We start from the raw sequence: 25,411 nt of genomic DNA, 5'->3' as shown, positions 1-25,411 counted from the left end.
TCGGACATTTCAATGGTTCTAAGGGCACAGCACCACCAGCAGCTCTGTTGGAAATCGCTGTCTTCGGCGCTGGCTTTTCTAAAGAAACGCTGGGAGGTTTGCAGAAGGAGCAGCCAGAGGAGGTGGAGCAGCTGTCCTGGGGGTTGGAGGGAATGCCGGGTTGCTGGCACGGACCACACACGGAAGATTCCCCCAGGGGAACGCGAGTGCCGTTTACTTCTCTGCTTTTTGGCACGGCTGGGCGTTGCGTGGCATTCCCCAGGCCTGAGGCAGGAACCAGACCAATGCTTTTTATCACAGAATTGAGGCCAAACAACCTTTACCCAAGAGGTTTGTAGTCCCTTGAGGGAAACGGGATCCTCGTCGGAACCGCGCTTAAGTCTCCTGATTGAACAAGCTTCCCCCTTCTCCCATTTTATCCACTAGAATGGCTCCTTTCTAGAGCTGGGAAGTGATCTCCAGAAGGCCTGGACTTCCAGCCCAGCCTCGTTATTTTAATCTTTTCTGGAAGAGAGCAAGGTTTCACAAGTTTGCAGTTGCTAAAAAGCCTCTCTGCAGCATATAAAATTAATTCCGATCTCTCTTAAGTGCAGTATATCCTCTCCGTGAATGTTTTTCATACTATGAATATTTACTACCTTTCCATGGCTTGGTGCATGCTGTAAAAATGAATTTTGTAAGAAACTGGGAGACAAGGAGATGCTGGTGCACCTTCTCTAATAAACAGCCTCATTACAGACAGGAGGTGGCTCCAGTATGACCTTCACCTCCCGCTCTCACTCCTTGGGAAGTGAAATATTGGACAGAGCTTTTAGGAACTCGGCTCCAGCGAGGAACGTTGAGCACAGGGAGGTGGGAAGCAGCAGGGTACTGCTTGTAGGGTAGGAGGAAAGGCAGATGGCCAAGTGGTTAGAGCTGAGAAAGGGGAATGCAGGCTCCTTCTCAAGCCTAAGAAAGGATGGTTGGTATCTTATACATTGGGAACCCTTCTACTCAACTGCTGTCTTGTTGTGTGTGCCTGCAGCTTTTGTATGTGCTGGGGTTAACTCACGTTTAGGACAGGGTTGGTTGGCTTTAGGATGTTTCTTCCTATGGAGTGCCTTGAGCTCAGCGAACGTGGCTTGGTTAGCACGGTGGTGTTGGGCTCATGGCTGGACTGGATGATCTTAGAGGTCTTTTCCAACCTCAGTGATTCTGTTGGAGTCTTCTTCTTGGTGCCGTTGAGGAATGACTGCACAACCAGTCTGCCAAAGTTAATTTATGTTCAAAGTGAGAAAGACCTTTGATGACTTCATACTGCATTCTTCTTACTTTGCTGTAAGAGGCACATTAGCAGATTGCATTCCTCCTTTCCCTTCTTTCCTTTTTCCTTTCTGTTTCCAAGAGCCTCTTTCACAGAATTTGAACCCATGATGCTTTGGGTGCATTTGCAGGTACCTTGGTCTGGACCAGGGACTGTCCTGAGCTAGGGGTGCCCAGCTTGCTCAGCTGTTTGTCTTAAGACTAGTAAAGGAGGATGCTTCCTTCCTTGGAGAGCTTGCAGTCTAAATCTAAATGACAACCAACAAATAGATATAGATGTGGAGATATAAAGGAGCAATGAGATAACCCAGTGCAACAGCTAAGGCTTGCAGCCCGCTGCCTGCCATGTCCCTAAAGCCATTAAGGGAGGAGGATGCTACCTTTATTTTGCAGCTGGTTTGACATCCCCATTGCAAAGATCCAGCAGTAATTCCCCCTTCCCTGCTAGAACTATCCCTGCCCCGAGAGCTGGCATGCGCTCATATTGTTCTAGCATCCCAAGTCCCAGAAGCCCACTCCTTCCCTTCCCCCAGCATCCCCAATAATTTATTTTTTTTTCCATTCTTGTTGCCCTCAGTTAAATTATGGCCCGTTATTCCCATGACCTTGTGCTTCACTCTGCCTTTGTTCCATTGATTCCTGCTGGCAAGGGATGGGGCCGATGTGCAGCCAGATTCCACGCTGCTGCGCGCAGCCTCCTGCGTGGCCCCTCAGCCACAGCCTTTGTTGAGAGCAGCTCTGGGCCTGCTGGGACTCGGCAAGCTGGTGCTGCTCCTTACAAAGGCACAAGCCCAACGCCAGGGAAGGAAAGTCTCCAGGGTCCCTGCAAACCTGTTGTGTTCGGCGCAGGAACAGACTGAGCAGCAGGGCTGGGGCACCAGAGTTTTTGGAGCAGAGCAGCTCCTCTGGTGGCAGGCTCTTCATGCCAGAGGAAAGAGGAGAGCTGAATAAACTGAGACGCTGCCAAGACATTTCAGACTGGTCAGTGGGAACAGTCATCTCCAGGATTTAAGATGGATGGGGGAGTTGTGAGCAAGGGAGGATGTTTTCCTCCTCTTAAAATAGTGCGAAAGAGGTGAAAAAAAGGAGTCTCTAACATATTGGCTATCTGAGGCTGGGTCATTTCCCATCTAAGTTGGCTCAGTTCTCTGTTTATTCAGGGTTTCTGGGTCCAAGAAGCTTTCAGAGCAAACCCACTGATATGGGTAGGGAGCGTGAGATTGGTCTTGATCTCTTCCAGTTATGTCTGTAGCATAAGACGGTGCAGAAAAACGTGGTGCATCCCTTGGCCGTAACTGGGACTCGCTCCATCATCCACCCTCTTAACAACATCATTAGGGGAAAAATTCTGTGTCTACCTCATATTTGTCCATTTTCCCTCTCCAGGTGAAACTCTCTGCTCAATCACTGGGACATGGGCTCGTTCGCATCCTGCCCTCGGTGCAATGTGTGTCCTTGGGGCATCTTCTCTGCTGCAGGTTCCCTTGTAAAGAGAGGAGATAAAGTCCTTCCCTGTTTGGGGAAACCAGGAGATAGGTTTTCTAATCTTCCCAGCTGACTTAGGCTCCCAAGTCCTCTCTTCAAAGCTGATAATGAGGCTTGAGATTCTTAGATGTGTTGGTGAACATGACTGTTAGGGAGGCTGCGGATTAGAGGCAGCACAGGACAAAGCACTGTTACTTCCAGGTGATGTTTCCACCAGTGGCCTCAAGTCCAAAGAGGGCTGTGATCAGATAAAACCCACATTGCCTTGGCTTCTACACAAGCTCATTTTATGGAGTCATACCTGCATCCTTTCTCTTTTTGGTTGCAAAGCCACCGGGTGATACCTCTATATGGAGGCAGAAGCCCTGCCCTTTGCCAGCTGACCTACTTTCCTGGCCTGTCTCTATTCATATTCCGCTGTAGAAGTGCAGCAGGTGAGTGCTAGACTCTCTCTTCATATGAAAGTGCGGGGGAATCCACTTTGATTTCTAGGACTTCAGGGAAAACGTTTGACTTTGTTTCTAAAACCTCTCTAGATTGCTTTCTGTATCGCCTTGTCAGGCCAGCAGGAGCCTGGAATGTGAAGCAGGAGCTGGGGACCTGCATGGGAGATGATCAGTATGCTTGGGGCTTCCTCTAGCACTCCTTCCTTCTGTTATCACCTGGCCTGGCTTCGTAATGTTACAGTTGTACTGATAATGTCTTTCATTTTCAGCTTTAATATTAAAAAGCTGCCCTGATTTGGCTTCCTTTCAAACGCTCTGTAGAAGGCAGGAGAGAGGAGGCAAAAGCAGGAGTTTGGGAAGTCATTCCCAACTATCCCTCTCCATCCTTTAAGGTGGAGTGTTGCCTTTTGCAGGTGCTTGTGCTGAGCAAGGAGTTATCTTTTGGCTTTCTGGTCAGTGAGTGGCAATGTCCTCCACGTGCACAACCTGGCTCTGAGGGTGGTAGGACATCCAGAGGCGACGCTGCTGGCTCATCTGCAAAACATATTGGGTTTTGCTGCTGGGGAAGATGGACTGGGGCTGCTCCCATCCCAACGCTTTCAACCGCCGTCCTGGTTCTTTGTGCAAGGAATGGTTGGATGAATGGCATGGGGGGGCATAAAGGGATGAGTTGTGTACATGGTCCTTTAAAAGGGCACGTGTTTTGCAGGTAGAAGAGGCATGGCAAAGCTTTGCGTAAGGTTTGAGAGAGCAAAGGATTAGTGCCGTAATACAAATACGTTGCCATTTAGGTTGTACCCCAGAGCCTGTGGGTTTACTGAGTAACTAATGAAAACATGACCTGTGTCTTGCCTGCTTTGCAGCTAAGAACGCTAAGAGGGGGGTGTGACTCCTTACAACACTAGGCTGGAATTCCAAAGATTGCTTTTCATCTTGTGCCCTCCTACTGACTCGGTACATTTGGGGCAGGTTGTAGATCTTTGTGCCTCAGTACTGGTGATAATTATTCCATTTTCCTTGTATATCTTGTTGGTTTAGTCCCCACGCTTCTGGGGGCAGAGGGAGTCTCCGAGAAATCCCAGGACTGTGCTTGAAACAAAGGAAAAAAAGAAAGGGGGGAGGGAGGAAAATTTTCCTTCTGTGGTCTGACTGCCATAAAAACTGCTGGGAGGCAACCCAAATAGAATCTCAGTGTGTGGGATTTGGTGCTTTGGTACAATGTGAACCTGAGATGCTGGAAGGAAAATGCTACAGATCATCCTAGAGATTAATATGCTGATGTGGGATCTCTCTGGACAGCCAGTTCAAATCTGGACTGGAAGACATCTAGGACCTTTCCCAGTGGTGCCGCTGGTGGCAGGCTGTCCCACCTGATTGTACGTCTAGCTACCAGCTCACTTGTGTGTGTGGTGAGAAGTGCATCATCCTCAGCATAAAAGGGACATGGAACTGTTGAAACAGGTCCAGAGGAGGCCACGGAGATGATCCGAGGGCTGGAGCACCTCCCATCCGAGGACAGGCTGAGAGAGTGGGGGTTGTTCAGCCTGGGGAAGAAAAGGCTCCAGGGAGACCTTAGAGCAGCTTCCAGTGCTGAAAGCGGCTCCAGGAAAGATGAGGAGGGACTTTTTACAAGGGCACAGAGTGATAGGACGAGGAGGGGTGGCTTTAGATTGGAGAGGGGCAGATTTAGATCAGACATTAGGAAGAAGTTCTTCAAAATGGGGATGGGGAGGCCCTGGCCCAAGTTGTCCAGCGAAGTGGTGGCTGCTCCGTCCTTGGAGGTGTTCAAGACCAGGTTGGATGGGACTTGGAGCCCCTGATCCAGTGGGAGGTGTCCCTGCCTGTGGCAGGGGGTTGGAACTGGCTGGGCTTTGAGGTCCCTTCTATCCCATCCCGTTCTGTGATTCTAAGTGGGTGGTTTGGGGGTGTGGGTCTGATGGAGTTGATGCCGCTTCAGAGTTCGTGCGCGATCGTGGTCTTCCCCTGCACGAGCGCAGCCGGTTGGGAGAGAGATGGGACTTGCAACCTGGCTTGCTGACGTGCCTGGGAATATCGAGGCGCGGTGCGAGTCGGAGCGAATGTCTGCTGGCAGATGGGCGCGTGGGGGTGGGAACGGAATAGCAAGAGAGAAGGAGTGATGGGAGGGTAATGAGGTGCCTTGGCAGAGCTGTGAAAGCAAGGAATCTTTACTGCTCATATTCTAACTGCTGTCACATGTAACTGGAGCTTCTGTCACCACTTCTTCCATGGAGTCTCTTCTGCCTCAAGTACATAAGAACAAGCCCTGTTGGGTTTTGCTGCCTCCTGCCCGGGCTGGGAGGGGTAAGCAGAGCAACGGGACTTTTGTTGTTTCAAAGCCACAAATCCCAGATGAGAACAGTTCTGAGGAGGATATATGATCTTGGCCTCCAGCGCTGAGGGTTTGCAGCATCAGATTAACGTTTCCAGGAAAATCATCATGAAGAATGAAGAGCTCTGTGAGGAGGGAGCTTGTGACTCTGTTTATGCTGTGTGGCCAGGTACTTGGAGTCATAGAATCATAGGATGCTTTGGGTTGGAAGGGACCTTTACAGGTCATCCAGTCCAACCTCCTGCAGGAGCAGAGATGTCTTTAACCAGACCAGGTTGTTCCTAGCTTTGATGCATGCTTGGCAAGCCGATGCTCTGTGTGGCTTTGGAGAAGTGATTTAAAGGGTAAACTGAGGCAGGATTGATAAAATTCAAACTGTATCGGAAGGCTGACTCAACACCTGGGATGTGAAGCACTGAGAAGTCTTAAGTATTGTCACTGGCTGCCTGTGCCCTTTCTCATCTGCTTCTCAGTTGCCGCTGTTGTGTTGCGTTGACTTTGCTTTGGGTTATGGATGCAAAGCCTCTGCAGTTGTCTCCAAGTGCCAGTTCTGTGAACAGGCTGGGTGACAGGGTCATGGCAAGATAAGATCGCAGGCAGCTTGTGCTCTCGAAAACCTTGAAATGCCACTTGTAACTTTGCAGAGTTCCAGAATTTCTCTCTGGATAAAGACGTTGCCTGGCAGGCTCTGCCCTCGGCGCCGTCACTGTCTGCTCTCCTCCTGTGGCAGCCACCGATCGCTGCTCCGGGTCTGTGGATAAACACAATGCCAAGGCAGGGACCTGGGCTCGCTTAGCTGAATTCAAAGTGATGCGGAGCGATTCTGAGGATGAAGGACAGCCGCTTGGCTTAAAATGTCCCCTGGAACAGAAGGAATGTTTGTCGTCCTTCTAAACAGCACCGAGGGGGTTTGTAACCTCTCTTATCCAACACACTCGGGGCGATGGCAGCAGCTCTGCCTGCGTGTTGACTCACGGGCAGATGCATCCCCACTCAAATATGGTGCTTGTTTGCGAGGTATTTTTTCTTATAAGATGCTGCATCTTTAACAAGCCCTTGATAGATGAGAATTTGCTGCTCGCAGTGACAAACAGTCTCTTCCTTCCTGCCCATATGCAACATCATGCTTTCAGTTTCCCCCAGCGTTATTATGGGAGGATATTGATTTTAAATCTGTTCGGGGACGCTGTAATTGTATCTTAGATATTTTGTGTTGGGCTGTAGGGCTGCAGTAATGCAAAAAGCTTGAGTGTTTCCGTACAATCTAGAGGGGGAAGATTGCTAAGGACCTTGAGGTTTTGAAGGAGGAGGGAGGGAAGAAGGGGGGGGGGGGGGAGAGAGAGAGATTGAGAGAGAGAGAGAGAGATACTGTGGTAGGAAGATTCAGAGATCTGTTGTGCTTTTTTTTTTGTGTGTGTGTTGTTTTTTTCCTCCCCTTCCTCTCCCCTAGTTGCTTTGCATCAGGGCATGAAAGGAGTGGAAACACCAGGGGGACAAAAGGCACCAGGACAAATGATGAAACTCAGTAAGGAAATCAACTGGATTCAGAATTTATAGCTTTAAAGCGTTGCATTGATCAGTGTGTGAATAGTCATTATGTGCTTTTGGACTGCGTGATTAGGAAAGCAGATCAAGGCTCTCAAGATGATGATTTTTCTTACTTTCATTTTTTTTCCTCTGCCTGTAATATATGTGTGTGTGAGAGAGAGAGAGAGGAGCAAAATACCAAAGTCTCTCTGGTTGCTTCTGCAAAGAGGAAAGTACAACCTTATCTGATACTCAGGTTTCTCATCTCTCTTCTAGATGAAATTTTAGGCAAGAGAAGAGTATGTTCTCCCAACAGCAGCAGTGAGTGTCCTTTAGAAAGCAAGAAAGCCAGAAGTGAGTCCCCAAAGGGTAAGTGCTGCTTCTCCCTCCCCCATCCCTTTCCCCTTTCTTCTCCTTTCTTAAGAGTGCAACTTAATTGAAATTAAGGAGGGAGGGCAGGGAGGGTTGTGAGAGGCTGCGGTGTGGGAGCTGCAAGTATCCGGCGCTGAGGGTGCATGAAGGAGGCTACCAGTGCGCTGTGCTTTTCTTTATCTAATCGCAGGGAAGCTGGCAGTGCGCGAAAGGGATTGCCTCTTAATTAGAATAATTGCTTTATGATTAAAAAAGCAAGCTGCAGCTTTTGAGGGTGGATTTTAGGGGTGTTCCTACTTTTCAGGCAGAATGTCTTGATTACATGTTTATTATAAAAGATACAGCATTATCGTGCTGGCATCTGTTCCTTTAAAGGGAAAAAAAAGAAGCCTAGCAGGGAGAATAGTGCTGCCTGGTTCTTTCTTATGCATTCATGGCACTGTTCCTATAGAGATGGAATCTGCAGAAGGTTTCTCTTGTTAGGGATTATGTTTTTTTTAATCTCCTGATTTATCTGACATTTTTTTCCCTATAAAGGTGATTTTTAAACTTTCTTTATGACTGGCAAAGTGGAATGGGTAATGGAGCCTGCAGTTAATGAGTTTGTCTCAAGGTTGCAGTAAATGAGGTTTTGCAGGCCGTTCACTCAAAGGCTTTGTTGTTGAGTTCAGACTAATTAGCTGTCAGTAACACCCCTGTCGATCACTGTGCCTGACCTGCACTCTTTGGCCACTACAAATAGAAAAAGCAAGCAAGCTGGTTGGAGCTGGGTCCTGTTTCTTGGCTTGGGAGTCCAGCAGCTGAGACTCTGTTCTCAATAACCAATCCAGGGGATCTCAGAGGGGACTTTTTGCAGGGGCTTGGAATTTAGGAAGGCTTTAAGACATACTTTCTATTATGCTATATATAATGATATATTGTAAGGACCTGTACTGCATCCTGATTTCACGTAATGTCCCTGTATATTGTCTCTTCTTGACTCCTTGTCCCCAAATGATGAGCTGAAAGGAAGGTGCTCTGAGAGGATGTCAAATTGTGGTGTCATTTAATATAATATTTTTAACCACAACGAAGACCATACTGAAGCTTTTCTTTCACTTAACCCTCTCCTGCCTGTTAACTCTTTAAACTGCCTTAGTTTTTTTGCTGGGCTTTTCTGAAAGATATAGAGGAACCCCCTGTGCTGCTGCTCTTTACCTGTTTGCTTTGATTTCTTTCATCTGCCCTGTTCCTGTTATCCTTGTGATGGTGGTAGATGTGCAGGTGAGTTCCAGCAGGATGCTTCTAAAGATTCCGAAACGCATCTGCTGTACAGGAGCGTGAGACTCCTGTCGCGCAGTCGATACCCCTGCTGTCATCTTTGCTGTTTCTGCTAAGCATGTACCCCTCGTGAGTGCAACATAGGGCATGCTTGGGAACTGAATCCAGGTAACAGCAACCTATGTGGCCTGCCTGAGAGTGGGCTGAACTTTAATCAAGCCATCTGAAGCCAAACTGTCGCATTTGGATTCACCCTAATAAATGGCTGAACTTTCACGAGCTGGTGTTTTTGCCATGGGAGCAGCAGGGTCAGACGATCCCGTTCTGTTTCTGTGGCTTTCCCAGCATTTTCTCGAGTGGGTTGAGTGCAGTGTGAGGCAGAGAAACTGCCCTTGGCTTTGCAGCAGGCACTCTAAATCCGGCTCCTTAACTCTGAATGACTCAGGGATTCCCCCAAGTCGCTGAGAAGGGTTCCTAGGAAGCCCTGAATAAAAGCAAACTTTTACTTTCTACTCCCACTTGTTTCTCAGAAAGCCTTCCCTGCCCTTTCGCAGTGTGAGACAATGGAAATTCTGAGCTGGACCTTTTGCTGATGTCCCACATGTTTTTTATCATATTAGATCATTGGGGGATCCCCTCTTCTCTCTGATGCTGGGGCAGGTGTTCCAAGCCTAGGTTGGTGATGCTGGGACACCATTAGAACAGCGAGGGGTTGAACAGGGGCAAGAGACTTTTGTGCTTCTGGAACCTTTATGTACCCACTCCCTGCTATGAAAAGGGAATCAAAGGAGGGGCTCCCAGGAGCCTTCTCATCAGGCAGCGTTCCTGGGAGGGCTGGGAAGGAAACAGTCGCTGTGTTTCCAGCTCTGGTTAGAAACAGAAGGATCCGTGTTGTGTGACAAGCCATTTTTGAATACAGAGGACCCGAGTGGCCAGTTACCTGGAATCTGGGAGCTGCTGCTGCAGGGCAGCGCTGTAAAGTGTGAGACCGTGCTAGAGCCCCAGGCTTGGCTGGGACCCAGGCACTGTGAGCGTAGTTTGTGATTTAGGAGTGGGAAGGGAAACGAGGAACAACTGGAGTTTGTAGCCTGTGCAGCCCCAGAAGCAGCATCCCCTCGGGTAGCAGCATCCCCTCGGGTAGCAGCATCCCCTCGGGTAGCAGCATCCCCTCGGGTAGCAGCATCCCCTCGGGTAGCAGCATCCCCTCGGGTAGCAGCATCCCCTCGGGTAGCAGCATCCCCTCGGGTAGCAGCATCCCCTCGGGTAGCAGCGTCTGCAGCATCTGCCTGGGATGCATCCTTCCTTTTCCTCCAGCCCTATGGTGTGCCCTGTGCCTTCTGCACTCTCCTGTGGTGGTGGGCAGCTCGAAGTGGGGACTTTACCCCTCTCCACGCTGGCCCTGGATGCAGCCCATGCTCGGGGCACAGCTACATTGTCTCTGGAACCGCCTTTTGAAGAGGAGAAGTGACCCTGTGCCCACGGCACATCTCGTGCTGCTGTGGCTGCGCCTGACAAGGCAAGGAGAACAGAGGCAGCCAAGTAAATCACTCCCTCTCTCTGACTGAGTGAAAAAACACCTGTAGGGCTGGAAACCCTTCCAGCGGGGAGGCAGTAACCTTCCCTTCCCCCGTCCCCAGCGCTCGCAGTGTGCGCACCAGAGATCAAAAGCGAGCCCTATCTCAGTGGAAACGGGGCCGCGCCAGCGCTGCTGTCAAACAGAGCAGAACGTTCTCCGTCTAATATGGAAATGCGAGCATATCAGAGGCTCGGAGCGAGGGCTGTGCTGGCAGGTCACGGAGGAAGCTTTCTCCCTGGGAGACAATTCCCCCAAGTAAAACCCTCACTGCTGCAGCAACAGCGTTTCTGGAGATGAGCTTCTCCAATACCTTGAGACATGAAGTAAAACGGAATGATTGCAAAAAAGAGAAAATGGGGAAGAGTATTTTGGTTTCTATTTGAACTGCTGAAAAATAAATCTGGCAGAAGCCTCATCACTCGGGAAGATATGAAACTAGACTGGACTCGGTGCTGGAAAACAAACGTAGGGAATAATATTGCACTCCCCCCACCCTGGGATGGGCTGATGAGCTCATATGCTGCTCCTTCTGCCGTTTGCTTTCCTTTAGCTGTTGCAGTTCAGTTAAAATGAAAACAAAACAGGATTGCATCTTTGGTGAATGAAGTAGACCAGAACCAGAGCTGGAACACAGCTGAGCAATTCGGAGCCAGCCTCTGTCATCACAGAATCATAGAATGGTTTGGGTTGGAAGATTTTAAAGCCCATCCAGTTCCAACCCCCTGCCATGGCCAGCGATGCTTCCCACTGCATCAGGTTGCTCCAAGCCCCATCCAACCTGGCCTTGAACATCTTCAGGGATGGGGCAGCCACAGCTTCTTTGGGCAACCTGGGCCAGGACCTCCCCACCCTCAGCATGAAGAATCTCCCCTCTTTCAGCTTAAAACCATTTCCCTCATCCTGTCCCTGCACTCGTTGATCAAGAGCCCATCCCCAGCTTTCCTGCAGCCCCTTTCAGCACTGGAAGCTGCTCTAAGGTCTCCTTGGAGCCTTCTCTTCTCCAGACTGAACAACTCTCTCAGCCTGTTGATGTGTTCCTCTCCTTTGGAGCAGGATAGGTGTGTATTGATTGGCTTGGCAGTTCTCCCATAAAGCCAAATTGAAGAAATAATGTTTGGCTCCATTTCTCCTATTACTTCACTGCCCCCCCCAAACCTGCACTGCTGAGTATGGTGGGAATGGACATGGGCCCTCTCTGCCCCGGCCAGTGACAGCTCAGGCAACAAAGACCCTAAAACTACTGACCAAGACCTTGTTTTGAACCTGGGTGAGATGGTTTTGCAGGAGGCTCCTCCAGCTTTTACTGTGGCTCAGTAAAGGGAGGCTCAGCCTCACATGGGTTTATTGTGGTGCAGGACAGGAGATGGGGACAGGCTCGGTGTTTTGCCCTGTCTGGGATTTCTTGGGGAGGACGAGCCTTATAAAAGCTTGGTGGAAAGGTGGTGCAGCAATGCCAAGTCCTTCAGGCTCAGCAGAAAACCCGCATCCTCCAAGAGCCCGAATTCCCTGTGGCTGCTGCCAGCCTGCAGTGTTGGTGGTGGGATGGGAGAGGTGGGATCCCCTCGGTTGGGGCAAACAGGGAGGCTTGTAGGAAAGCGTGAAGACCCAACTAACGCTGCTTCTGCTGCGTATTCCAAGTGATTGTCCCAGAGTCCATTTCACACCTGGCTGCTGGAAGAGATTTGACGGGATCAGCCTCCCGCATTACCCCCTGGTAATGACAAAAGCAGACAGCAAAGCTTCAGCAAAGCTGGAATTATCGCTGGCTGAGTCATGTGAAATCTTCCAAGTTTTAAGTGTGGAAATCCAGCCTTTCCCTGGACTCCTCCTTCCTCTTAGTCCCCCCTAGCCACCCCCATTCTCCCACCCCTCCTTGCACCTGAAATCTGCTCTGCGGCAGATCCGATAGAGTTTATGGTAATTAAGTGTTATTAAATCCCCTCCTCCCTCCTTTTTTCCTCTAATGACACAGCTGTGGGGGGAAAAAAAAAATACCAGTGTTTTTCTAGATCGGGTCTCTGGCGTGCAGCTTTGCTCCTCAGACCTTTGGCTCAGAGCATCAGAAGGGAACTGGAACAGTTGGTGCGCTCCTGCATCCCTGTGGGAAGTGACAGGAGCGGCAAGAGAGAGGAGGAGGCGGTGGGAATCCAGCCCACAGAATGACTTGGTGGGAAGGGGACCTGGAAGGGAATTCTGCTCCTTCCACTGGTGTCGTGCAGGCTTGGGAACCGGAGGAGGGAGCAGGCATGGCTTGGCTGTCTCGTTCAACCTCTCTCTTTCAGCTCTGGTTTCCAAGTGCGCTGCACGGTACAGGCTGGGGACGTGGCTCCGTTCAGGAGCTCGGAGCCCTGCACCTGTGATTACACAGGAAGCCTGCGGTCCCCGAGATGCAGATAAATGTCACTGGGGTAGAGATCGGTGGTGGCAGATACGGCTAGGACTTGCTGTGCCGATGGAGGTTGCTTGCTGAGCTGAGTTGGGGGGGACCAAAGACCTTATTTGCAGAGGAAGCCTTGGCAGCTGGTGATGCAACCGTTTTCTTTTGAAACTTTATGCAGCTCATTCTCTTTTATTATTGTTATTAGCTCCTCCTACGTTTTGGGGAGGATGTGACTTCATTATGACACATGAAGTCCCTAAAATCTGAGTCCCTGAATACTTGGTTGTATAGTGAGTTTGGTGGCAGACAGACCTTGACACTAGCAGCTCCTTATTCTGGCCAAGGCAGAAGGGTCCCAGTCCTGAAGATAACTGTGGCAGGGCCCCATTTTACAGGTCTCTCAGATTGTATTGATTTGCCACAGGTTTCTGATAGCACGCTTAGGGACCTTTCACCTGGGACAGATCCACAGCTCTCGTCCCAGCCAGGTGTCTGGTGCCCGTGTGTTGGTCCCAGTGCTGCTGCTGCTCTGTGCTCAGAGCCGCCACCTTCACCGTGGAGCCAGCCTAGCAGCAGAGTCACCTGCCACCATCCCCGAGGGACTCTGTGCAGTGAGGTGGATGGAGGAGCAGGAATCTGGGGCACACGGTAGGGTGGTCTTGTCATTCACTGAGCGCAGCGGTGGTCTTGTGACTGCAGCGTGAGGAGAGCCTTTTCCCACCCCCTCCCTCCCCTGTTCAGATTGTTGCTGGGAGTTCCTCTCCGAGTAATGAAAAGGCTTTGCCTGTGGGGAAGATCCGAGATAAAATAGTGTTAGAGCAGCCACTGCCAAGGCGGAGAGCGGTAATTACTCCGAGTTCTGCTTACGGTAAACACAAAGCCTCTGTGGTTTTATCTCCCTGATTGTTAGACTGGGATCCCTCCCGCCCAGGGAGCAGGCAGGTTCCTCAAAGCAGAAGGTCCAGGGAGATGGAGATGTTGGCATGGTGGGTGCAGCTTTAAGGGCCTCGGGGTGCTCAGCCATGTGTACGGAACTGAACCAGCCTGCTTTTGCGTCTTCCCTGCAAGAGCTGGGCAGCTGGGCTGTCACCACTGTCCCTTGCGTGGTTGTCAGCATCACCCACACTGGGCGCGAGCATCTCACGCGTTACTGTGTCCTTGTTTGGAAAGGTGGGGGAAGGAGATGCGTGTCTGATCAGGTGTTAGTTGGAAAAAAGATCACGTGTGCCCAAAGATGAAAGGCTGAGAGCTCGGCGAACTCTTCCATCCTGCCTGTCCTCTTTGCCACCTTGAGGGTAGAGAGCTGGCTGGTAATTTTGTGTTGTTGCAATCCTTATTGCTTTGAGTGGGGGGAGTTGTTTGCTAGTTCTCTAGGTGCTGCGGCAATCGAAGCTGTAGACTTTTCTCTCCTAAGCATACCCATGTTTGGAGGTTTAGCAAGTTGTAGGTGTGCCTTGACTGTGTGTAATGGTAGATCACGCAAGAAGAGCTGCATTTGGCAGCTTGGTACATCAAATTCAGTGCCGTGGAGGTGTGGGAAATGGTTCTAATGTCCCTCTACCCTCCTTTCTCTTTGCATCGTCCTTGTACTTATGTGATTTCCCACTGTATGTCTCTTTGATAAAAAGACCATGTCTTTACGTCCTTCAGAAAACTCCCACACGCCTCTGCTTGAGGACTCAGTGACTCAGATGACCCCGGAGGAGCACTATCGACGCATGATGTCGGCACTGAATGAACACGGCACGTTTGAAGAGCAGCAGCAACAACGACTCTACCAGCTGGCCAATAGCATGGCAGTGCCCAGCCATGGAGGTACGGACTCTTAGCAATGGGAGAAGAAGAGGCTCGCTTTGCCTTTCGCTATAAGCCTTGTAAGATGTCCCTAAGCCCTGTGGGCACATGAGGAGGATTTATCATAGGATCACTGAATGGTTTGGGTTGGAAGGGACCTTAAAGCCCATTCAGTTCCAGTGCCCCTGGGGAACTGGGCAGGGGCACCTCCCACTGGATCAGGGGCTCCAAGCCCCATCCAACCTGGTCTTGAACACCTCCAGGGGTGGGGCAGCCACCACTTCCATGGGCAACCTGGGCGAGGGCTTCCCCACCCTCATCATGAAGAATTTCTTCCTAATTTCCAATCTAAATCTTCCCTCTATCCAATTTAAACCATTTTCCCTTGTCCTGTTGCTCCATGCCCTTGTAAAAAGCCCCTTCACAGCTTTCTTGTAGCCCCTTCAGGTACTGGAAGCTGCTCTGAGGTCTCCCCAGAGCGTTCTCTGCTCCTAGTTGAACAATCCCAACTCTCTCAACCTGTCCTCGTAGCAGAAGTGCTCCAGCCCTCAAATCATCATCATGTTTGTGAAAGCCATGAACATTCAGCGTTGCGTATTCATCATGCAAGGAATACAGGTGGTGCCAAAGAGTTTCCTAGAGACTTTTTCCCACCATCTCTATGGGGGCATTTACCCTCAACCATCTATAAATGCCGATGCCTTCTGTACCTGTCTGTGGGACGTTTGTTTACTGGAATAGACTAGCTGCAACATCACAGCTGGTTGGGTTTTTTTGCAGTGGCAGTGAGGGGAGTCCTTTTCTTCCTTTGTTTCCTGTCAGTCTGTGGTTTAAATCTTATTTGGGTCACAGTGTGGAGCAAGGGGAATGAGTACTGGCATAATGCGGTGCGGGGGCATGTGATGCAGGCAGTGCCAGATACTCCTGCCAGTTAGTGATGGGATCTTAAACAGCCAGATGATGTTGCAGGATTTAGTTAAGCATTGATAGTGCCAGGTTTAGCAGGTTGCTACACACAGACATAGCGTAAATAGGTGTTAAAGACCTTTCACCTTAATGAGAATTGGATGTCTTGTGATTTTATGGACAACTAGAATATGCAGATGAAGCTAAGTGGCAGTGAAGACAGCTTAGCAGGCAACTGCTGAAGTCCATGGGACAGGATCACCCATGGTATCATCTATTGAAAACAATTGTTTGCATTGATCTGGTCCTTCAGTGGCCAGAACCTGATCTGCTACGGAGAAGTTAAGTGATGGGTTGCTGAAAGCGAGAGAACTTCTTCCATACCCAGCGTACACTCACTTGGTGAAGACTTGTTGAGAGAATTGCCTTAAGAACCCTGTAGGTTCTTCCAGCACTAAGAAATTGTCCCCAGACCCTCCCAGGATGATGTGGCCCTCTGAGGTGGAGCTGCGGGCTAGGGGTAGCTGAGGGAGACTCCTCACTTCTTTATTTAATGCCTGTTGTGTGCACGGCCCATCGTGCCTCTGTGCCTGTCTGTCTGCTTTTTCTAGGCTGTAGCAGCACAGGAGTATTTCTGCACTGATCTCTGTGTTCAAGGGATGCTGCTGCCATTCTGCTCTTTAAAAGAAGGCTGGTGCTTGTACAGTTGTGTTAATGCAAGGAGGGGAAAACCCAAAACCTGGTCCTGAAGCAGTCTCCTCCCCTTAACAGATACCTATATCCAGTGCTTCTGTCTCATCCTGGCACTGGAGTGGTGTCCTGAGAGGACACGAGTCCCGTGATACCAGGATCTAACGGGTTCTGTGTGAATTGAAGGATTGCTGGTAGGTTTTGCCTGGGTTGTGTTGGAAGCCGGCTAAATCCTGCTCGGCTGCAGGCTCCTGCGCTGCGCCTAAAGGGGGCACCAGGCAGTTGTGGGTTCCACCCCAGGAACCGCTTGGCAGGGTGCACGAGCCACAAGCATCCCTCCACAAGCATCCCTCCACAAGCATCCCTCCACAGGATGCGGGCTGCTCCACCTGCCCTTGAGTGAGCAAAACCTGCTGATGCCAGCTTGGCTTGGTCCAGAGTCCAGCTGTGCCTGGTACCCGAGTCCTTGTTGCAGAAGTAAGGGGAATATCTCAGCTGGCTGGAGCTGACAAAGCCGGGGAGATGGAAGGTGATGCTGTTGGAAGCAGGGGGTTGAAGTGTCACTGCAAATCACTGCTAGCAAGAATCTGTAGCCCCTGTGCTGCTTGGAAGTGCGGAGGGCTGATAAGTACCTGCCTGGGTGATGGGAGCAGCATTTGCAAAGCATCCAGCCAGAGCTGGAAGAGAATCTCCAGTCTAGAGTGTAAATCCCCAGGGCTCCTTGTTAAGTTAATGAAGGAGCTGTCTTCTTTTCCACTCTGATTTGATTGGCTTCTCTAGGGGCAAGAGGCGATTCCTTTCGCTGTGGAGTAAGGATTTGCTTATCAGCAAAGGCATGGCATAAACTGGTGCTGAGACAGGGTGTTGTGCTGTCCCAGGCGTCTACAGAGATGCAAAGCTCCTGCAAGCGTGGTATGTGTGCGTGGGGCAAAGCCACGCGCCGTAGGGCTGGGGTTTCCACACCTCCGTGCGATGAACAGAGCTCAGGACGTGAGAGGACAGCGTGTGTCTTGCACAAACGGGTAACGCGGGCAGACATGCAAATGCTGGATGGTCAACCGTGACGTGCAGGTCCGTGCAGACCGTGTGGGATACAACAGAGCGTGTTCTCGGCTCAAAACGTGTTCTCAGGACCGGTATGGTCACAGTCAGTCACGACAGAGCAGTTAACGGGGCACCGGGTGGCTGCTGGCCGTGCAGGATGGGACACGCAGGCAGAGCGTGCGCTGCGGAACAGCTGGCATCACCCCTTCTCCCCACGGAACGAGTCAAGGAGCTCATTACCTTAAAAGCCTCACATGGCTTTTACGATTAAACTGGCTCCTTGGGGTTCGCTAGGGGAGGGGTCACCCCGAGGTTTTGGGGTGGGCAGGGGGAGAAGAGGAGTCTGCACGGACAGACTCTCTCGTGTAACATCGCCAAGACAAAACTTGGTGTGTTTTGGATTGTCTCCACACCGCAGGGCTCTGGTCGGGCTATAAATTATTAGTGCCAGTACAAAGCGCAGTTTATCTGCGGGCTCGCATGGAGGCACCAATAACATTAATAATTTAAAAAATGTTAATAATTTAGAAATCTTTTTTTTTTTTTTTTTTTTAATTGCTTTTCACCCCCTCCTCCCCCCCCCGCCTCCTTCCTCCGCCCCCATTCTCCCAGTGGCATTCATCCCACATTCTGAATTCAGTCTGTCTCGGTGCCTGGAACCTCCATCCGCCAGCGTCCCGCTGTCAATCAATGTGATTTCCCAACTGTCAGAGTGCAGGATTGTAAATAACAGATCCTCGGGGGGGGCTGCGCGACGGGGTAGGGGCGCAGGGGAAGGGGAGGAGGGAGAGAAAGAGGAGAGAGAAGCCTGGCGTGCGTGTGGGGGTTTGTTGCGGTCATTCAGGATCAATGCGGCTTCTGGAACTGGCTGCACGCCAGACTTCTAAATTACAGGCGCTGTGGCAATAAGGAGTGACCTGGGTTTTTCAGATAATTAATTTATAAACATTGAAGGTGCACGGGCCCTGGCTCAGAGAATTCTCGAGGCTTTTTAATGTGATCTGGTGGGGTTTGTTGTTTCGCTCTTTCTTACATACTTTTGGAGCTCAAAATTGCGCGGTGTTTTAATCATAGATCAATCATTAATCAATGGTTTGGGTTGCGTGGGACCTCAAAGCCCATCTAGTTCCACCCCTGCCATGGGCAGGGACACCTCCCACTGGATCAGGGATTCCAAGCCCCATCTAAGCTGGCCTTGAACCCCTCCAGGGATGGGGCAGCCACAGCTTCTCTGGGAAACCTGTGGGAGGCTTTGGAGGGGGAGATGCTGGAGCAGGAGAGGCTTCAGAGGGGGAGATGCTGGGGTGGAGGAGGCTTTGGAGGGGGAGATGCTGGAGCAGGAGAAGCGTTGGAGGGGGAGATGCTGGGGTAGAGGAGGCTTTGGAGGGGGAGATGCTGGGATAGAGGAGGCTTTGGAGGGGAGATGCTGGAGCAGGAGAGGCTTTGGAGGGGGAGATGCTGGGGTGGAGGAGGCTTTGGAGGAGAGATGCTGGAGCAGGAGAGGCTTCAGAGGGGGAGATGCTGGAGCAGGAGAGGCTTTGGAGGGGGAGATGCTGAGGTGTGGGCGGCTTCGCGGGAGATGCTGGGGTAGAGGAGGCTTCGGAGGGGGAGATGCTGGGGTAGAGGAGGCTTTGGAGGGGAGATGCTGGAGCAGGAGAGGTTTTGGAGGGGGAGATGCTGGAGCAGGAGGGGCTTCAGAGGGGGAGATACTGCCCCGCCGGGGGTCCTGGGTGCAGAGCCAGCTGCAATCGGCGGTGCCCAGCGAGGGTAGGGGTAGGGGTGCCCAGGACGGGGTAGGCTGGTTTCTCTGGAGCTCCCCCCTTGCTCTGGGCACGGAGGGACCGGGAGATGCTGGAGGGGGTGGGTGGGCTGCGTGGCCGCGGAGAGGGGAGGGAAAGCCTCCTTTTCCTTTTAGCCTTCCCCTTTCCCTCCCTCCCTCCAACAGGAAGGCAATTAAACAGCAATCCACCCCCTCCCGTAGTTGCACAATTTCCTCCGCTGCCGGGCTCCCGGGGCGGTGGAGGCGGATCCGGGGCAGAGCCCGCTCCGCCCGGTGAGTGCCCGGGGACCGCGGGGTCCCCTCCATCCCCCCCAGCTCCGCACCGAGCCGGGGGTCGCGACGGGACGGGACCGGAGCATCCCCTGCAGCAGCGCCTGCCCCCCCGGGGGAGCCGGGAGGGACTGGAGCAGCCCCTGCAGCCGCCCCTGTCGCCCAGGGTCTGCGGGGAAGGGGTGGGATGGGACGAGAGCAGCCCCAGTTGCTTGGGAGGGCTGCAGGATGGGGTGGAATCAGCTCCAGCACCAGGCTCAGCCGCCCAGGGTCTGCGGGGAGGGGCAGGATGGGATGGGAGCAGCTCCAGCAGCAGCCCCTGTCGCCTGCGGAGAGCCAGGAGCAGCCCCAGTTACCAGGGAAGGCTGCGGGATGGGATGGGATGGAACGGAATGGGATGGAATCAGCTCCAGCAGCAGCCCCAGCTGCCCAGGGATGGGACGGGAGCAGCTCCAGCAGCAGCTCCTGTCGCCTGCAGGGAGCCCGGAGCAGCTTCTCTCGCCCTGGGGGCTGCGGGGAGGGACGGGATAGGATGGAACAGGGAGGGAGCAGCCCTGGTAGAAGTCCTGGTCGGCCGGGGGGCTTCGGGGGGCGGAAGGGATGGGAGCAGCCCCAATTGCCTGGGGGGAGCTGGGAGGGGATGGGACAGGGTGGGAGCAGCCCCTGTTGCCCCCTTGGGGAGCCGGGAGCAGCCCTTGTCACCTGGAGAGCTGCGGGGAAGGGCAGGACAGGAGCAGCCCCAGCCACACAGGGTCTGCGAGGAGAGAATGGGATGGGAGCAGCGCCCTGTCACCCAGGGGCTGCAGGACAGCATGGGGTGGGATGGAAGCAGCCTTGGCAGCAGCCCCAGCCGCCCAGAGTCTGTGGGGAGGGACAGGACAGGACGGGAGCAGCCCCAGCAGCAGCCCCTGTCGCCTGGAGGGAGCCAGGAGCAGCCCCTGTCGCCTGGGGGGCTGCGGGAGGGAAGGGATGGGAGCAGCCCCAATTGCCCGGGGGGAGCCGGGAGGGACAGGATGGGGTGGGATGGGAGCAGCCCTTGCAGCAGCCTCTGTCCCTTTTGGGGAGCCAAGAGCAGCCCCAATCGCCTGGGGGCTGTGAGGAGGGACAAGATGGGATGGCAACAGCCCCCGCAGCAGCTCCAGCCACCCAGGAGCTGCGAGGAGGAAGGGGACAAGGTGGGATCAGCCCCTGTCACCTGGGGCGCTGCAGGGAGGGATAGGACTGGATGGGAGCAGCCCCCCCAGCGGCCCTTGTCACCTGGGGAGCTGTGGCTGCAGGTGGGGGAGCCGGTGCAGCCCCCTCAGCAGAGGGTGGGTGGTGGGTGCCTGTGTGGGTCCAGGGTGTCCAGGTCAGGTAGCAGCCACTCATCCCTTCCCTTCTTCCCAGATCTCCTCCGGGCGCGGCAAGAGGTGGCAGCGGCGGCAGCGGCACGCAACCCCGGCGCGATGGAAGCACACATCCCCTCGGCCAGCAACTCCTCCAGCCAGCGGAGGAAGCAGGGTCTCCCCCAGCACAGGGACACCCACTTCCCCGAGAGGTACAGCGGGTGAGGGATGGGGATGGGCTGGCTGTCTCTCCCCACAGCCCCACGATGGGCTTTGCTCCGGTACTGTGGGAGGGTCTGCGGGGAGACAGCTCTGGGATTGGGGTGCACCAGTCTGGAAAGGTGTCTGCAAGGATCCAGGAGGGGTGAGCAGACCTGGTTTGCCCCCATCGGGCATTAATGTCTCCCTCGAGCCTTGCACTGGTGCCCAGAGTGTGGTTGTTGGGTGTGTGCAGGCTGGGATGTCTGAACTCAAAGAGGGGAGACCTGTGCTTGGTGGCTGCTGGGAACAATCCCACTCCTGCCTTGGCTCTCCAGCACAGATAGAGTCATAGAATGGTTTGGGTTGGAAGGGATCTCAAAGCCCATCCAATTCCACCCCTGCCATGGGCAGGGACACCTCCCACTGGATCAGGGGCTCCAAGCCCCATCCAACCTGGCCTTGAACCCCTCCAGGGATGGGGCAGCCACCACTGCTCTGGGCAACCTGGGCCAGGGCCTCCCCACCCTCACCAGAAAACATTTCTGCCTAAGATCTGATCTTAATCTTCCCTCTTTCAGCTTTAATCCATTCCCCATCGTCCCGTCCCTGCACTCCCTTAGGTGCTAGACTTTAACCTATTCTTTGGCACAGAGCAAGTTAAGAAGTTTGCTTTTTATAGCATCCCAAGATGTTGAGGGAAAACAAACGCTCTAGGATGACATAGAAACAGAAGAAATTTTGCTTCTTAAGGAAGGAGGAGGCACAGCTTCCCTTGACTATTGATAGGAGTGCTGAAAAGCTGATTTTTTCCCCCTCCTGCCCCCCCTGGAAATTCTAGCTCATTTATCTTGCTCTGTGCCATGAGCCATTCCCCTCTGCAATCAAGAACTTCAGAAGGAAATTAAATTAAAGCTGCGTGCATTTCTGACAAGGATAGCAAAGGTGGGAGAGGGCTTGGCAGCCACAGGGATGCAGAGGCTCTGGGGATCATGGGACAAGTCGTGGAGGGCTCTAAGATGTGGACTTTCTTGGCTTTTATCTTGGGGTAGGGACAGGCTGCAGTATTTTTTCTGTAGCTTGCACGCGTGTGTGTTGGGTTCAGAGTCGTTCCACCTCCGTTTATAACCTTGTTTGGTTTTCCTTCTTTCTGATCCACGGGTTTGCAACGCGCAGGGGCTGGGCAGACCTGGCAAACCTTTCTCCTACAGGATGTACTTTGGCTAACCCACCTCATAAAATCCAACCCAGTCCACGCAGGATTGTAAGGCAGACCTGCAAGGAATGCAAAGAGAGAGAGACGAGTTTCAGGGCAGCCAGGCATCAGGAACGTTTCTCCAGCTATGTGTGGCCTGGAGAAGTGCCAGGCCAGCCGGAGGCCGGGCTTGAAAGGTTTGTACGGAAGGGTGGAGGTGTGTATGGAATCCTGAGGTGCTTCCCACTGCCAGACAGGTGGTGTAGCTCGTGGAGCTGGGCTGGGCTGGGAAGTGGTTAAATTCTTTGGGAAGAGGGAGTTATCCAGTAGTATAAGCAGAGAACTGGAGTTAGGGCTGGTGTTCTTCCTCGGTTGTGGGAGGGAGAGAGAAGTTTCTTGCTAGCTCAGGGGTCAGACTTGAAGGCCAGGAGTTACAGTTCCAAAAGACCACTGTTTTTTATCTCGATTCCATTCTCCAAGCAGCCCTATGATTAGTTGTGTTGACATAAGTGAAAGGGAAATCCTAGCAAGGTGAGGTGGGGGAAGAAACACATGGGGTGCAACCTGCATTGATGCTGAGAGAAGTATCTGTAGGACCTTGGGTCAAGTTTGCAGGAGTCGTTCTGTCTCGGTTTCCCATGCTGCATGGTGACAGGGGGTCTTGTTTTGAAAGCAGATTTTTCTTAATGTTTGTATGGAGCAAGGATGTTTGCACCTACTCTCAGAGGTTTAGTTACTGGCTTGTAAGCAAGACCAGCCTGTGGCTGTGTTGATGGTAACAAAATAAAGCAGCTGTCTTTTTCTCTGGGCTGCATGCTCTGTAGTCTTGTTTCTATCCATGAGCTTGCAGGCTGAAACAAGGCTTGTAGGACATTATCAACCCTGGTGATATTTTCCCACACTGGTCTGTACGTGTGGGACCTGCTCTAAGTGCCTGGGCAGAGCAGTTCTCCCAGGAGCTTTGGGACAAACGATGTGAAACATCACCGTGGTGGGCCTGGCTGGGCATGTCCCATGCTTCCTTCTTCCATCATTCCAAGGCATGTCAGACAGCCTGGACCGCCTGTTTTCTCAGCAGCTGCCTGCTCCCCCAGGGAACGTGTGAGAAGCCCTGTGCCTGCCCTTGGCCAGGCTCTCAGGTGTGATAATCCTCGCTTAGCGGAGGTGGGGAGTCCTGCTGGGAAACCACAGCTATGCCCCATAGTTATGGCTTAGTAAGTCTGCTTGATATTGGTTCACATGGTTGTTGATTTTTCCCAGAGGTCAGCAGCCACCTGAGTGTCACTAAGGGTCAGCGTGTACCTCTCTGCTCCCACTCAGAAATGGCCTGGGTGGAGCTGTCACATCCAAACTGGTTCTTGCTGGTTTGCTAAAGCACCACGGGTGGGTTCAGGTACACCAGGAGAAGCTGTGGCCACACATTGTAAAGTACTGTATGGGTTAATTTCTCCCCATCCTTTCACTCTGTTGCTGTTAGCCTTGGGTTTTGTACTTGGCTGCCATGGTCTTTGTCAACAGGGTAAATCAAAGCAGCCTCTGTGCACCTTTATTATGAAGGTATAGAAATTTTAAAAGGTTCAGACAGGCACTGACAGAGGAGGAGGCGGCGGAGGAAGCTGGCTCACGTTTGTAAGCAAACTGTAGGTAGATTTACAGCATCTCCTTTCCCCGGAGCAGAAGTAATAACGCACGGTGTAGGGGCATGTGAACTGTTTGGCACCATGTTAAAATTCCATTTTAGCTTCCTATCGGGAGATCTGAGGGGGATCAGATCAGCTCTCGAGTGCTTTGTGGGCAGTAAGAATCAGTCCCTTCAGACCTCAGGTGAGGGGGAAACCCTATTGTGGTGACTCGGTTTGGTTTTTCAGGGCAGCGCTGCTGCTTTGGCAGAGATGGGAACGGGGAGACCTTTGCCAGCTGGTGGGAACGACATGTATGGTTTTCCAGTTTGCAGGTGTGAAGAGGTGGGTGATGAGTCTGAGACAGGGAACATCTGGGAAGATAGGTGTGTTCAGACAGTCATCAGCTGGTTAGCACACGTGTTTGTTGGTCACAAACAGGCTGGTGGGTTTGGTGATGCTGAGCAGAAGGCAGGCAGGTGGGTGCTGGCTCTGAAGGGGGTGTACACAAGCATACTGAACATTGATTTTCTTGGACCAGGTTCCAGGGTCCTTAGAAGAGTAGTTGTCCCTTCATCTCGTTGCTCCAGCATCCTCATCTGTTGAGAAGACTTAATAAAACTGATAAGTCTGGCCAGAAGTAGACTCAAGCTGCAGGCTTGAGAATCCATTTGGTTTCACGGTTTTGGTTTCCTAGATCCTCCTCTGTTTGATTCAGGCTTGGATTGTAGAGCGCCAGGCCCTGGTGGTTTGTTTGAAAAGGCTGTCGAGTTCAGTGTTATAAAAAGACTTGGAAGAGGAAAGGGTAAAACTAAAAGATGTCAGTGTAACTACTCCAGCCTGGAGTCCTTCCCATCTCCACATGGCCGTGTCTCCTGGAGAAATGGCAGGTGTCTGCGCCCTGCAGAGATGCAGAGTGGCTTGGATTCTGCTTCTTGGATCCTGTCTCCCAGCTCTGTTGGCAATATACTTGGTTTTGCTGGGGTCGTTTAGCCTGGCGTGTTCGTGCCCGAGGTGCTCATCTTCTGGCACATGCTGCAGAACTTGCTCCTGGTTGTACTCTGGGGTTTGGCAGAGCAGGGGGGTGTGTGTGCAGCCTGGAGAACACTTGGATTCACCCCATTTTACAGGAGAAATGCTACACCCTGCAAATGGAAGGGCATGGAGATGATCCAAGGGCTGGAGCACCTCCCATATGGGAGAGTTTGGGTTATTCAGCCTGGAGGGAGAAGGCTCCGGGGAGACCTTAAAGCTGCTTCCAATGCTGAAAGGGGCTCCAGGAAAGGTGGGGAGGGTCTCTTGATCAAGGAGGGCAGGGAGAGAACGAGGGGAATGGTTTTAAGCTGAAAGAGGGGAGATTGAGATGAAATCTTAGGAAGAAATATTTTGCTTTGAGGGTGGGGAATAAGGCTGGTTATAGTTGGAGAAAGGATGAGTGTTGAGGCAGATGCTTTGGTAATAGTGATACTGTCTATAAGAATTGCTAGGGACACAATTCATCTTCCAGGACTGTAGACAACTATGGGGTGAAGGCAGGAGGAATGCCAAGGAGCAAGAAATAATGCCTGCGTGAGATGCCATCAGCATCCTGATCTGCTGGCGTCCTGGGGAGCTGAGCCCTTTTGCTAGAGCGTACCGGGAGGGTGAGCCACAGGGTCTTAAAGATGTGTTCATTGCCCTTTGTTGCAGAAAGCTGACAAACTCTGGCATCAGCCAGAGGCCTTTCTCTGTGCAAAGATGTGCCTGAAATACCCAGCGAGGATTTTTGGATTGGGTTCTTTCCATCTGTTCTCACTACCATTTCTATTGTCACTGCCTAATTTCTTCCCCTGCATGGCGGAGCCTTTCCTTTTCACTCCTGGCTCCTTGGGTAGGTTCTCCTGTCCCCTCTG

The 25,411-nt window shown here is 52.3% G+C and overlaps 1 protein-coding gene across 4 annotated transcripts in view; it reads left to right on the top strand.

Moving 5' to 3' along the window:
- Positions 1 to 25,411, top strand: part of SAMD11 (sterile alpha motif domain containing 11) — a 123,716-nt gene that overhangs the window by 75,900 nt on the left and 22,405 nt on the right. For all 4 annotated transcript variants that reach the window (XM_069874681.1, XM_069874682.1, XM_069874683.1 and 1 more), the window contains 3 exons: positions 7,387 to 7,479; positions 14,349 to 14,513; positions 20,569 to 20,719. In XM_069874681.1, the coding sequence (XP_069730782.1) occupies positions 7,387 to 7,479; positions 14,349 to 14,513; positions 20,569 to 20,719 (409 nt within the window). The remainder of the gene's footprint in view (positions 1 to 7,386; positions 7,480 to 14,348; positions 14,514 to 20,568; positions 20,720 to 25,411) is intronic.

This window comes from Phaenicophaeus curvirostris, chromosome 22 (assembly GCF_032191515.1).
Source record: "Phaenicophaeus curvirostris isolate KB17595 chromosome 22, BPBGC_Pcur_1.0, whole genome shotgun sequence".
NCBI lineage: Eukaryota > Metazoa > Chordata > Aves > Cuculiformes > Cuculidae > Phaenicophaeus > Phaenicophaeus curvirostris.
This window is presented reverse-complemented; position numbering and strand designations above follow the sequence as displayed.